At 39.7% G+C, this 14,009-nt stretch overlaps 1 protein-coding gene across 5 annotated transcripts in view; it reads right to left on the reverse strand.

The window, feature by feature from the left end:
• Positions 1–14,009, reverse strand: part of Zfx (zinc finger protein X-linked) — a 48,093-nt gene that overhangs the window by 14,482 nt on the left and 19,602 nt on the right. For all 5 annotated transcript variants that reach the window (XM_052170467.1, XM_052170470.1, XM_052170466.1 and 2 more), the window contains 2 exons: positions 12,189–12,278; positions 7,791–8,360 (listed from right to left, as the gene is read on the reverse strand). In XM_052170467.1, the coding sequence (XP_052026427.1) occupies positions 7,791–8,360; positions 12,189–12,249 (631 nt within the window). In that variant the 5' untranslated portion in view covers positions 12,250–12,278. The remainder of the gene's footprint in view (positions 1–7,790; positions 8,361–12,188; positions 12,279–14,009) is intronic.

The following is a 14,009-nucleotide window of genomic DNA, read 5'->3' on the forward strand; positions in this document are numbered from 1 at the left end:
TCTACAGGCCCAAGGAAGCCTCAGTAAACCCATTTGAAGAATGAAAACTAGGAAAGGATTACTCACAGGGACAAGAGATACTATGCCATCTAAAATTACAGTACACTAAAGTCCATAATCCATTTTTAGAATGCCTACACAATATTCTCTCTCCGAGAGAGAGAGAGAGAGAGAGAGAGAGAGAGAGAGAGAGAGAGAGAGAGAGAGAGAGAATATGAATGCGTGTGTATTTCTTTATAGAGATGCAACGATGCAACTTAGGACCAGCTCTACCCATGAATTTCATCCATGGAAACAATTTCAGATGGGGCAACAAAATAAAGAAAAAAGAAACTCTGAACAAGCTTTAAAGATGAAGTTTTAAGGTGATTATAATAACAATGTTCTGTATACTTGAAAATCACTAAAGAAATAGATTTTAAGTTTTATCAAAACAAAGAAAATCAATATGTAGAGCAATACAACTTTACTGTTCACTGTGACCATTCCACAGTTCCTCTACTGACTTACTACAAAACCTTTGCCATTCTTAAAGGTCTGGAGTCAATATAAATTTTATGTTAAAATATAGCTTTATGAGCCATCTTTGCTAGAAGGTAGAAACCAAGAAAAAAAAATACTAACAATTTCCAACATGCTACAATGGTTTGATTCCAAAAGTGGATTGTTTAATATTATCTCTCTTTACTTTGAAGAGAAGAGATGATGAGAAGGGAGAAAAGTTCAAAACTGCCTGTACATTAGAGAACAAAAAAGCCACAACCAAAGCCACTAATCTAATTTTAAAACAACCTAACTACCTCATTATAGCAATAGGACAGGAACATGAGCCTAGATAGCTGTTTAAACTAAATGTACCTTTACTTTCTTTGAACATGTATTTTTTTAACAAGACTAGAGTGAATATTGAATATATTTAGTATGTGTGTGTATATTAAAAAAACATTAAAATATGCCAAAATATATTAAAATACATTTATTTCTGCCCATATTTACTTTTTCAGGGCCATGAATATTGACTTCAATCAGAACCCTAGGACGTAAAAGACAGGTAAATATAAATAAGATTTTTTTAAAAGTCTGGATTGTGCAATACCACACTTGATAAGCTGGTCTCAATCACTACTAAACTTATCTATTTTAAAATTTGTCTTCTAAAGGTGTTCTTCTAGAAGAGCAATAAAGGCCAAGCCTTACTCTTTAGTAAACCCTTAGAAGGCTAGAAGGGTGAAAGCAAGAAGGGCAGAAAGAAGCCAGAGTGCTGTCTCCTTCACAATCTGGGAGCTAGCCAACTATTTCCTCTAACCTTGGTGCTGAGTTGTCTAGTCTTGTTATAGAAAAATCAGGTATTGGCATTTTAACATAGCATTTTGGGCCAAGATGGCTTAATGGGCAAAGGCTACCATCAAGACAAACAATCCATGCTCTCTGCTTGGAACCTGCACAATAATAATTGTTACAGGATATTGGAGCCTATTTCCGGTTAGGACTCAGCCCTCAGCATACACCTTTAATCCCTCTAGCTGGAATACAGGCACACCCTTAATCCCAAACAATGAAGGTAAAGTTAGTTTCTAGAAAGAAGCACCCATGTTTGAAAGTAATGTCCAATTGAGTGGCAGATTAAGTGACAAATCAGAGAAAGATTTGACAGAACAGGATCTGCCCAACATTCAAGAGAAGAGAGAGAGGAAAGGGAAGCTACTCAAGGGGAGACAGACAGTACAGGAAGGAGAGAGTCCAGTCCAGGATACAGTCGAGTTCACGGAGAATATATGGTAAAGCTGAGAGGGAGAATAGAGCAGTCCAGAGAGGGAGAAGGAGACAGTTGTACAGAGACTGAAGAGAGAACAAGCTAGAAACAGGTGAAGACAGAAGGAGCCAGACAACGAGAAGGAGCCAGAAGATTAGAACAGATTGCTAAAGTTAGTATGAGGCCAAATGGAGTCACTCAGGAGAGGGCAAGAGAAAGAAGCCAGACTGAATCAGCATGGAGGAGTTTTGAACCAGAACAGCTGAGTTGACCAGCCAGTCAGAGCTCAGAAAGAGCTAGAAAGGGTGAGTTTATTCAGCAGTACATCTCAGAGGCTGAAAACTCCTAGGCCTAGATTAGATTGTATGGAGGCTGGAAGCTTCTAGGACTAGGCCTAGGTTAGCCAAAAGGGGCAGTAAGCCTCCCAGATGACAAAACACCAGGCAAATAAAAGATATTTTTAGAGAAAAGAACAGACTTCCACTAGATATCCTCTGACCTCTACACAGACACCATGGCACAAGCACATGTTTACACACAAAAAATATATTTTTAAAACTAAAATAAAGGGGCTGGAGAGATGGCTCAGCAGTTGAGTACTTCTTGATCTCAAATAGAATCCATGTTCAGCTCCCCGCATACTACCAGCAACCCACCAGGAGCCTGATGCCCTCTTCTGACCAGAGTGGGTACCAAGCACATACATGGTGTACAACATACATGTACACGCAGACAAAATACTCATAAAATATAAATAAATCTAAGACTTAAGAAATAAAAGCATTATTTTTATACTAGAATCTTTTACTAGTGAACTGAAATCTTCACTCTTCAGCTGGCTGCTCAACTCACTTCCATCTATCTTAGGTATTTACCTAAGCTTCTTAAACTAGCCCATGTCCATCAACCCTTTATCTCTATCCTTTGGCTTATTCTTATTCTGTATTGGTAGATGTGATTGTTTACATATGCTAGGCCCAGGGAGTGACACTATAAGAAGGTGTGGCTCTGGTGGAGTAGGTGTGTCACTGTGGGTGTGGGCTATAAGACCCTCATCCTAGCTGCCTGGAAGTCAGTATTCTGCTAGCAGCCTTCAGATGAAGATGTAAAACCCTCAGCTCCTCCTGCACCATGCCTGTGTGGATGCTGCCATGTTCCCACCTTGATGATAATGGACTGATGAACCTCTGAACCTGTAAGCCAGCCCCAATTAAATGTTGTCCTTTATAAGACTTGCATTGGTCATGGTGTCTGCTCACAGCAGTAAAACCCTAAGATGAAGATGTTCCAAAGGGAAAACAGCTGTGACATTCAAACAGATTCTCATTTCTACTAACATTTTATCTCTCTGCCTACGACGCAACTAATATCTATCTACTATGACCTTAAACACAAGTCCCTTTCTCTTCTCTGCATCTTATTCGGCCTATTAGCCTTCCTTTCTCTATTGTGAAACTGGCCCTGTCCATTGGTTTGTCCCTGTACCCATAAGCATGTCTGAGATACATTCACCAGTTTGCTAAACAAGAGCCATACCTCCTGTCCCTTACCTCCTGTCCCTTGACTAACCATAATGGCTTATACAAAGGGTTTCCCCCTAATTTCACATTCACTGATTTCTCAACCCATTATAGTTCAATTCTTCCATCTCCTACCCACTTACTGAAACTAATCTAAATACCACGATATCCTTATTGCCCACCAAAAGTCTTTCTTCTCATTTAAGGCATAGTGTTAAAAGACTCAGTCTGCTACATTATCTTCTGCAAACCTTCAATTTTTATTTCACCTCCCCTCCTCTTCTTTCTAATGAAACCTTGTCTCACCTTACAGTGCAGCCTAAGCTAAATTCAAATGCCTACATCATTTTATAGACAAAAGAGCTATACTGACACTTTGTTTTCAAGTTAGCATACAAACCAATGGGTTTCTTTATGGCATTTCATACTCCTGTATAATACTGTTATTCACCCCACTCCCTCATAACCCTCATAACTGTTCCTAGCTGCCTTCCCCTCTCCAAGTAGTCCCCACTTCTGCTTTCAAGACATATGTATTCCATTTTTTCCTCTCCCTTTCCTTTCCCGAAAGAATTCTTCCTTGGGGCTGGAAAGATGGGTCAGCAGTTAAGAGCACTGGTTGTTCTTAAAGAGGAACCAAGTTCAATTCTCAACACCCACAGTGGCTCACAATCATTTGAACCAATATACCTTCTTCTGACTTCTATGGGCATGTGTTACACATACATACATGCAGGCAAAACAGTCATACACATAAAATAAATCTTAAAAAAAAAAGATGTTCTTCCTCCCTATCAGTGTGGAGGCTCACACCTTTGATCCAGGCACTCAGGAGGCAGAGGCAGGATATCTGAGTTTAAGTCTATCCTAAACAGTTTCAGCTTCAGAACAGCCAGGGTTACACAGAAAGACCCTATCACACACAAAAGTTCTTCCTCCCTTCTCATGGTCCCCCCCTTTTTTTTCTATATTCTATGTTTACATTCCAAATGATTTTCCCTTTCCAGGTTCCCCTTTTCCCATAAGTTCCCTAAGCCCTCTTCCCTCCACCCATTCTATCATGGTCCCTTTCTACTTTTTTATTTATTCCTTTTATTTATGAGCGCCCTGTCTGCATGTACACCTGCATGCCAGAAGAGGGCATCAGATCCCATTACAGATGGTTGTGAGCCACCACGTGGTTGCTGGGAGTTGAACTCGGGACCTCTGGAAGAGCAGTCAGTGCTCTTAACCACTGAGCCATCTCTCCAACCCCTTCCCTTTCTACTTTTATGACCTACAATCTACTCCACACACAAATTTCCATCTGTAATGTCAGCATGAGAGAAAACATAGTTATTTGTCTAAATCTGACCTAGTTCTCTTAACAAGATAATCTCTAGCTTTATACAATTCCCTGCAATTATTCTTCTCTCAGCTGAAGACCTACCACTATATATGTATACCACTTTTTTTTGCAAGCATTCTCTGGAAAACACCAACTACTTCTATGAGATACTTCCTATCTTCCTGTTACCTCACCCATTTCTCCTCTCTTTAAAATGTTAAATTTATATTCTCAACTGACAAGAAAACAAGCATAAGCCTGTCTCTAACAAGGAAGCACCTCATATTTTTAGCAAATCCTAAATCATTCCTATCCCCCCCCCCAAACCTACTGCCTTTCTTGATTATCATGACCCAATCTTACAATCTAAAAATCTTAGGGTCAAACACCCATTATCTTTGCATTATCTTTCTCCATCCAAGTCCTACCTAGCTCATTTGAGACTAAATCTTATCCATTTTACTTTCTAATCTTGAGTTCAGCTCTCCTCGATCTTTTTTGTTTGTTTCTGCTTTTTGGATTTGTTTTTTTTTTTTCCCCCGAGACAGGATTTCTCTGTGTAGCCCTGGCTGTCCTCGAACTCAGAAATCTGCCTGCCTCTGCCTCCCAGAGTGCTGGGATTACAGGCGTGCACCAACCACTGCCCAGCCTCCTCAATCTTCTTTACTATTAAAGTCTTTGGGATATTTATTGTTTTGTTTCTGAGACAGGTCTTCCTGGCCCTAGAACTCAATCTTCCTAAGTACTGGGATTACATAACTACACTAACACACCCCAACTTGAGGTACTCTTTCTTATATATGAACCACTTCAACTACTGTTTATCCCTAGTCTCTTGTTCACTTAGTCTCAATCTCTACTGCTACAAGGATTATCTTACAAAATAAATTTAAAAATTGAAATAAACTACATCACACATTCCCTTGCAGACCAGCAAAAACTTAAAAAGAAAAATAGTGCCTTGTGTTGGTTAGAATATTGAAATAGATAATCTCATAACACAGGAGGACTTATATTAAACAAAACATTGAGGTAATATAACCAATCTTGTAAATATGCATAATCTTTTCTAAATCTTTATTATTGTCTGTATGTCTGTGTTTATGTGTAGGGAGCACATGTATGGAAGAGAGGGAAATTTTGGGAACTCAGTTCTCTCCTTCCACTGTGGCTTCCAGGGACTGAACTCAGCTCACCATCGGGCTTGTACAGCAAGACACAAACACTTTTGCCTGCTGTGTCATGTCACTGGTCCTAAATGTATATAATTTATATAACCCAGTAATTCTATTTCTGGAAATTCATTACAAGGAATGAAGTAGAGATGTCAGCACATCTTAAGTTTCTAGGAAAGGCCAAGATGGAAACCATACCATGAATAAACATAGGCACACAAAGAAACATAGCTACTTTTTTATAATACATGTGATGTGCATGAGTGCATGTATGCGAGTGAGTGTGTGAGTTGAGTGTGTGTGTGCAGATGCACATGTGTGTGGAGACACAAAGTTGGTATCAGGTATGTTCCTCTGACTGCTATCTACCTTATTTATATCTTGCTGAATCTGGAGCTCACTCAATCCCACTAATCTACTTAGACAGCTTGCTCCCAAGGAACCTGCTTCTTTGCCTCTTATCTAAGATCACTGGTGGCCACCATGCTTACCTGGCTTTTACACGGTTTCTGAGGCTCTAAACTCCATCCCCACACTCACATAGCAAATACTAATCCAATGAGACATCCCCCTTCAGTCCCCAAATGCTTTGTAAAACATAATGTCTTTCATTCACCCATACCCTTTCTTTCATCTCATAAAACTAAAATTCATCCTTAACAAAGGTGGACTACTCCAGTCTCCACAAGAATTCAGTCTCAATTCTACATCACTCTGTAACCTCCCTCCTACAGTAGACTATAAGCCCCTCCCCACCCCCCTAGGAACAATGGCTTTCTCTACTTTATGTATTTAGGACTTATCAATAACTGGAGCACCTACAAGCAATGTAAACACATACAAATAAATAATGTTAAATACAAGTAAATACATGCTGAATAAAGGTTTCCTTTTTACAAAGACCATTTATTTCAAAAGTCCTATCATAACTTGTTGAGATGGTACTTTATTTTATAGCCCAGGCTTACTTCAAACTTGTAAAGTCCTCTTTCCTCAGCCTGTTTAGCGCTGAGATTACAGGTATGCATGTACCACAGGAGGATGAGAATATCTCAATAACTTTAAAAAAAAGATGGTTTCCTATAAAATGCTGGTGGACTCCATTATATAGTATATTAATCTTATATATGAAAACAACTAGGCAAATTTATAAATAATTAACCAGTTCTTATTTATGGGAGTTTAGTGCCTTAATGAGTAAGAATTTATACTGGGTTAGAACTGTAGTCTACCTAAGCTAGAACTTGATATCTGAAAGTAGTACCAAGAAATGTTATAAGAAGACAACTATTCTTCCAGATGACAACTTAAAACATTTGGAGGTATGTCCCCAAAACACCTTAGTTTGCCCCAGTGCTCTAATAAATTCATCATGCTTGAAATCATGCTGTAGTACTATGTACTTTCCCATTTTGTTCCATAAACAGCACTTTATTAAGTAGTAATGTACATCCAAGAACCTAAGTTCAGACTTCAGGCTTTCTCTGACCAGTAGTTCGTTTCCTATACCTAAGTATATAAGAATATAAGTAGTTTGGTCATGTGTCTTTCCATGTTGTTGAAGGACACTAAGGAAGGCTGGTAATAGCCTAAAGACATTCTTCATGATTTCAACGTTACAGTCTGTCTATAACTGAAGAAAGCCTCTTTGTATCACACCTTTATATAGAAACAAGTCAACTATTTCACTCTTCACCATTTTCAGTTACCTTACAGACTCTAAAGTAACTCATTTTACAGAGATGTATGTTGTTTTATTTTGTTTGAGACAGGGTCTCACTATGTATAGCCTCAGCTGTCCTGGAACTCACTATATAGACCAGGCTGGCTTCAAACTCAGAGACCTGCCTGCCTCTGCTTCCCAAGTGATGGATTAAAGGTGTGCATCATCACACCTGGACAAGGTACTTTTATACATTTCATTTTAATAGACATTTAAAAGTTTCACCCCTGGTTTAAGTTAGATAAACAGCCTTCAGAAGTACCTGTGAAAAACACTATACCCCCAAACTTACAAGAGATCATAAGGTAGTCCTCACAGTTGTTTTTGTCTTCCTCCTGCTGGTTCACAGGGACTCCATTGGCATCTATGACTGCTTCAGAGGCACAGTCTGCTACCAACACTTCTTCCGAGACAACATCAGCGGCCAGAGGATCTGTGACGATTTCTGCTTCTACTACACTATCGTGAACCACATGTTCAACATGACCAACGTCAGACACATGTATAGATTCACTTGTCAAGACATGTTCAGGCATAGATATTGAAGCTGAAGTAATATCAGAAGCTAAAACATCATCTGGAACTGTGCAATGTGTTAAAGAAACTTCTTCGGTTACATCTGAATCCAGTACTTGTTCAGGGATGATGACGGTTTCAGATACGTCTGCTTCGTCCATGATATCTGTACACTGGACATCTTCTATAACAACATCCTCAATAACATCTTGGATTACAACTGAGTCTGGGTCATCAGGAACATAGTTATGTACGGTTATGTCTGAATCCACAACATCTGACACATAAACCGTTTCTTGTACTTCCACAACAATTTGATTACCATCCATGTGTGTAGCACCAGCTCCTAAAAAATAAATGAACTTATAAATAACTATGGCAGTTTGAAAAGAATAGCTCCTAAAAGCTCATTTATTTGAATGTTTAGTCACCAGAAGTGTTTGAACAGATTGGAGGGTGTGTGTCACTAGGGGTGGGCTTTGAGGTTTCAAAAGCCCATGCCAAGCACCAGGCCTAGTGTGCATTCAAGCGTGCACATGTGTGTCTCTCACCCTCCTAACCCTCTGCCTATGGATAGCCTATGGATCAGGATGTAGCTCTTGGCTACTTCAGCACCTGCCACCGTGATGCGACTAGACTAAACCTCTGTAACTATCAACAAGTCCCCAATTTAAGAGTTGCCTTGTTCATGATGCCTCTTTCCTTGTTCTACCTCCCTTCCCTGAACTTGTTTGTTTTTTTTTTATTTCCATCTTTCCCATGACTCCATTTTTTTCCCCTTAATTTCCTTCACATCCTTCTCCTTTTGCTCCAGTATCATGAACATTCTCTCTTTTTTTTTTTTTTTTTTGGATTTTGGTTTTTCCGAGACAGGGTTTCTCTGTGTAGCCCTGGCTGTCCTGGAACTCACTCTGTAGACCAGGCTGTCCTTGAACTCAGAAATCCGCCTGCCTCTGCCTCCCAGAGTGCTGGGATTACAGGCGTGCGCCACCACCGCCCGGCATCATGAACATTCTCTATGTAGGACTACAGAATTTTAAAATTTGATCTCTATTCTGGAACATAAGAAGACCAGGGCATAAACAAAAAGACCAGAAAATTTGGTCTATGTCTGTGGGCAGATAGTGTACTGAAGTGTCACTGCTGAGCGGCAGTGGGTAAAGGTAGGTAGTAAAAGGAACCTAGCCACAACCTCAGCAGACTATTGGATTCTTTCTAGCCACTTCGCTGCCCTCACTCCTCAAAGCAGCCCCTCACAGTACAAGAAACTCTACCAGAGTCCATCTTAGTTAAAAGAGTGACAGAAGATGAAATAAATTTTTGTCTAAAAAGATTAAATGACTTAACCAAGATCATAGTTTGCATAGTGTAAGATGTGCAGTTAATATTGCTCTCAACAAATGCTTCAAATGGAACAAATTATACATCCTTATGAGAAACACAAAATAAAATAAAACAAATCCAGTATCATGGCTGCCAGTCCAGAAAACAAAGAAAGTTTTACAAGTCTCAAGAAACTAACTAACTAACTAACTAACTCACTCACTCACTCACTCACTCTTCAGTAAATCAACGCTTCTGCTTGGTTTTCAGAACAAGCTAATACCAAGTAGGTACCTAATTCAATCACTATATCTCTACCCAAACACTCAATAACAAAACAAAACAAGAAAAACAAAACAAACAAAAAAATTGCATAGCTTTGGTGGAGGTCCACCCCTTTATAGTCCCAGCACTCAAGAGGCAGAGACAGGTAGATCGGCCAAAGCTGTTCTCAGACACAAAAAGAAACCCTGTCTCAAAAAACCAAAACCAAGCCAGGTGGTGGTGGCGCACGCCTGTAATCCCAGCACTCTAGGAGGCAGAGGCAGGCAGATTTCTGAGCTCGAGGCCAGCCTGGTCTACAGAGTGAGTTCCAGGACAGCCAGGGCTATACAGAGAAACCCTGTCTGGGGGTGGGGGTGGGGGAACAAATTAAAAAGAAAAAAAAAACCAAAAACCAAACAGGGCACTGGTGGCACACGCCTTTAATCCTAGGGCTAGGGAGGCAGAGGCAGGCAGATTTCTGATTTCGAGGCTAGCCTGGTCTATAGAGTGAGTTCCAGCCAGGGCTACACAGAGAAACCCTGTCTCAGGAAAAAAAAAAAAATCAACCAAACAAGCAAAAAAATGTAAATCACAGATGAGGGTTAGACAACAATGAATAGTTTTGTGACCTTGAGCAAGTAGCTGAACCTCTGAGTTTCTATTTCCTTATCAGGAAAATGAGAATAGCATGTGCCATGCATACTTTACATGACTGTGACCATGGGGAGCATATGGGCAATGTTCTGAAAAACTATAATGAGATATTTCATTATGATCATGACATAAACACAGAGGCCCTGACAGATTTAGTGACTTGCTAAAATAAACAAATACCTTATGTGTTAATCAGAAACAAAATGAAACAGGCTTTCATAGGTTTCCTTGTCAAAAGTAAGAGCAAATACACACTGTAGATTTTTCTCCTGAGTTTAGTTTCTCTTCCAAGAACAATAATTATGCTTCATGTTCTAATAAAGAATTATAAACTATCCTTATCAAAATGAAATCACCAAACTTGAAAGACTATCCTATGAAAAATGATGTCCCTACTAAATATTTAACTTTTTGATAAAATTGTTATTTAATATACTGCAACCTGATCATTGAGAAACAAATGAAAAATATGTCAATATTTTCTGTGGTGGCTATTCCTGGTTGTCAACTTGACTGTATCTGGAATGAACTCTGACCTGGATCTTGGCATGGAGATCTTGAGGCAGAGTGGCTAAGAATCCCAGATTAAGACAGGGAGATCCCTGAGTTCAAGGTCACCTGGGACAAAGCAAGTCCCAGATCCAGGCATGGTGGCACAAGCCTTTAATCTGGGCCACACCTTCTACTAGAGACCTACATAAAGACATTGGAAGAAAGAAGGTTCATTCTCTTCTTCGACTGCTTGCCTTATGGGACTGAGCAACTGCAAGATCCTTGGAATATTCACAACTGCTGCTGACCGTTGTTGAGAGTTGGACTACAGACTGTAAGTCACTAACAAATTCCCTTACTATATAGAAACTACCCATAAGTTCGTGTCTCTAGAGAACCCTGACTAATTCTAATACAGTTCAGCTGTACCCACTTCAATGTTACTAATTCCCCTTATGTATCCTGGGCAGTGAAGCACAACTGTCTTCCTGAAGCAAGACTCTTTGAGGGAACCTATAAGAAGGCTGGGAAAGGAGGCCAGTGTCAGGATGAGGAGGACCCTGGGCTAGACTTTTCCTACCAGTTGGGTGAGAGAGAACACACAATCTACATGTATGACACATATTCTGATTGGTGGGCTGGATGTCACTACCAACTAATAATGAGACAAGAGACTATGTAACAGGAGAATCAAGAGGCGATGATGTAGTCAAGGAATATTTTTTTTCAAAGAGACAAAGAACAGAATTCACTGGATAACTGAGCAAGAAGATAATAACTAAAGAAAACAAACACTAAGAGGTTATTATTACTGTTGTCTGAGGCTGAGTATTCCTTATGTAAAATGCTTGAGACCAGGCCAGGCCAGGCAAATAGCACACACCCGTAGTCTTAGAACTCCGGAGGCTGAGGTAGAATTCAAGCTCAACCTGGATTGTAGACACTGTCTCAAAAAACTAAAACAAAATGCTTGAGGTGTGTTTAGCATAGCAGACTTTTAAAAATATTCACACATTCATTACATATCATTGGTAGAGATCCAAGTAGAAATGTGATATTCATTTTTTCATACACACTTTACATATATGGCCTAAAGGTCATTTTACACAGTGCTTGTTCATATGCACATGCCATTACTTTAACCCATGACATAACGTGAGGTTGAGGTGTAGAGTTTTCTTTCTAGTGTGGTATCATGGCAGTACTCTTTTAAGTTTTGGAGCATTTGGAATTTTCAGATTAAGGATACTCAATTTATACTGACAAGAGTATTAAAGCTCCTTATGAAAAGGCCCAGTTTTTAAGAAGGGGGTGATAATATGCTCATTTTCCATTTGTAGATTCTGAAATCCAAACATGACTAACAATGTGAGCGTTTAGCAGTTGGAGCCATAACAACCTCCCAATTTGGTAGATAAAAAGTACAGCAATACAAGTATACCTGTTGCATCAAAAAATGAGTTTGGTGCTTGTGGTTGTAATTCAAGTCCATCTTCATCCATGGCCTTTAAATTCTCATCAGCCAGAATACCTAAATCAAGGGAAGCCAGTATTAGTTTTGGTATCCTTTTTAATATCACATTTTCATTTCTGAAGAACTTGAGTTATACAGCAAATGAACATCTATCTAACATAAACACATAAATCAAAAGGATCGCCTTATTCAGGCTCATTTTAAATTGAGATACATGCCAAGTACACACCTATAATCATAATATTTGGGAGGCTGAGACAGGAGACTCACAAATTCAAGAGCAATCTGGACTACACAAACGTTCCAGAAAGGTTTACACAAAGTCTCAGCTACATGATAAGACCATGTCTAGTGAGGCCCTGCCTTAAATAAATAAAAGATAAATTCAGAGCTGTGTAGTAGTGGTACATGTCTTAAAACCTAGTGCTCCAGAGGCAGAGGTAGACAGATTTCTGTGTTTGAGGCCAGCCTGGTCTACAAAGTAAGTTCTAGGACAGTCAGGGCAACTTGTCTTGGTTTTGGGGGTTTTTGGTTTTTTTTTTGTTGTTGTTGTTGTTGTTTTTCTTCGAGACAGGGTTTCTCTGTATAGCCCTGGCTGTCCTGGAACTCACTCTGTAGACGAGGCTGGCCTCGAACTCAGAAATCCACCTGCTTCTGCCTCCTAGAGTGCTGGGATTACAGGCGTGTGCCACCACTGCCCAGATCAGGGCAACCCATCATGAAAAGGAAAAATACCAATAATCTTAACCACTGAGTCACTGCTACAGTTCTAAATGCACACATATTGGTAAACGTTCACATATATGGAAAACCTTCATCCTAGTTGTAATGGTACATGCCTGTAATCCCAGAATTCAGGAGGATCCCTAAATATTCAAGGCCAAACTGGGCTACTTAACAGGATTTTTATGTGTTTTCCTCTCCTTCCCCAAAAGCCTTTAGTCACCACCTAGGATTAAGATATAGAGCATTTTCAGGACCTTAGCACTGTCATCTGAGTAGTGGCATCATCCTTTCACAGGATTACTTAACTACTTGTTTTGTAGCTCTGCCTGTCCTGGAACTCACTATGTAGACCATGCTGGCCTTGAACTCAGAGATCTGCCTGACTCTGCCTCCCAAGTGCTGGGATTAAAGGTAATAAATGACTACTGCCCAGCAACTGATTTTTTTTTAAAGGTTCAACCAAATTCATTCTGTCATGGAAAATTTCTTCGCAAGTTTTGTGCAGTACATGATTATAGTAAACACAATTGTAGTAAGCACTTTTCTTAACCCCCTGATTTATACAAGTTCAATTTTCACAGTGTATTTAACTCTTTTAGCCAAAGGTGATTTGCACTAGCTATGAAATGGTTTAAAACTTAGCAGTGGTGGCGCACGCCTTTAATCCCAGCACTTGGGAGGCGGAGGCAAGCAAGAGTTCTGAGTTTCTAGGCCAGCCTGGTCTACAGAGAGAGTTCCAAGACAGCCAGGGCTATACAGAGAAACCTTGTCTTGAAAAACCAAGGGGGGGGGGGGCTTAAAAAAAACAGTAAGTTCATTTTTAGTCTAAGAAAATAAAATTTCTACCCTCGAAAATCTGAAATCATGAGCAAAACCCAGTCCTCTGTTCCTTTCACCATCCCTCTCACTCTCGGCCTGCCTCCATCTCTCAAGTCTAGGCCGCTAACATAGGAACTGAGGAAGGTCATTTTCCCACTTTGGCTTAGACTAGTAAAATAAAGTTTAGAAACAAAGAAAATCAACTTAATGCCCTGAGAAAAATGGATGAAGCAGGAAGAGGAA

The sequence above is a fragment of the Apodemus sylvaticus genome, chromosome X, assembly GCF_947179515.1.
Source record: "Apodemus sylvaticus chromosome X, mApoSyl1.1, whole genome shotgun sequence".
In the NCBI taxonomy this organism is placed as follows: domain Eukaryota; kingdom Metazoa; phylum Chordata; class Mammalia; order Rodentia; family Muridae; genus Apodemus; species Apodemus sylvaticus.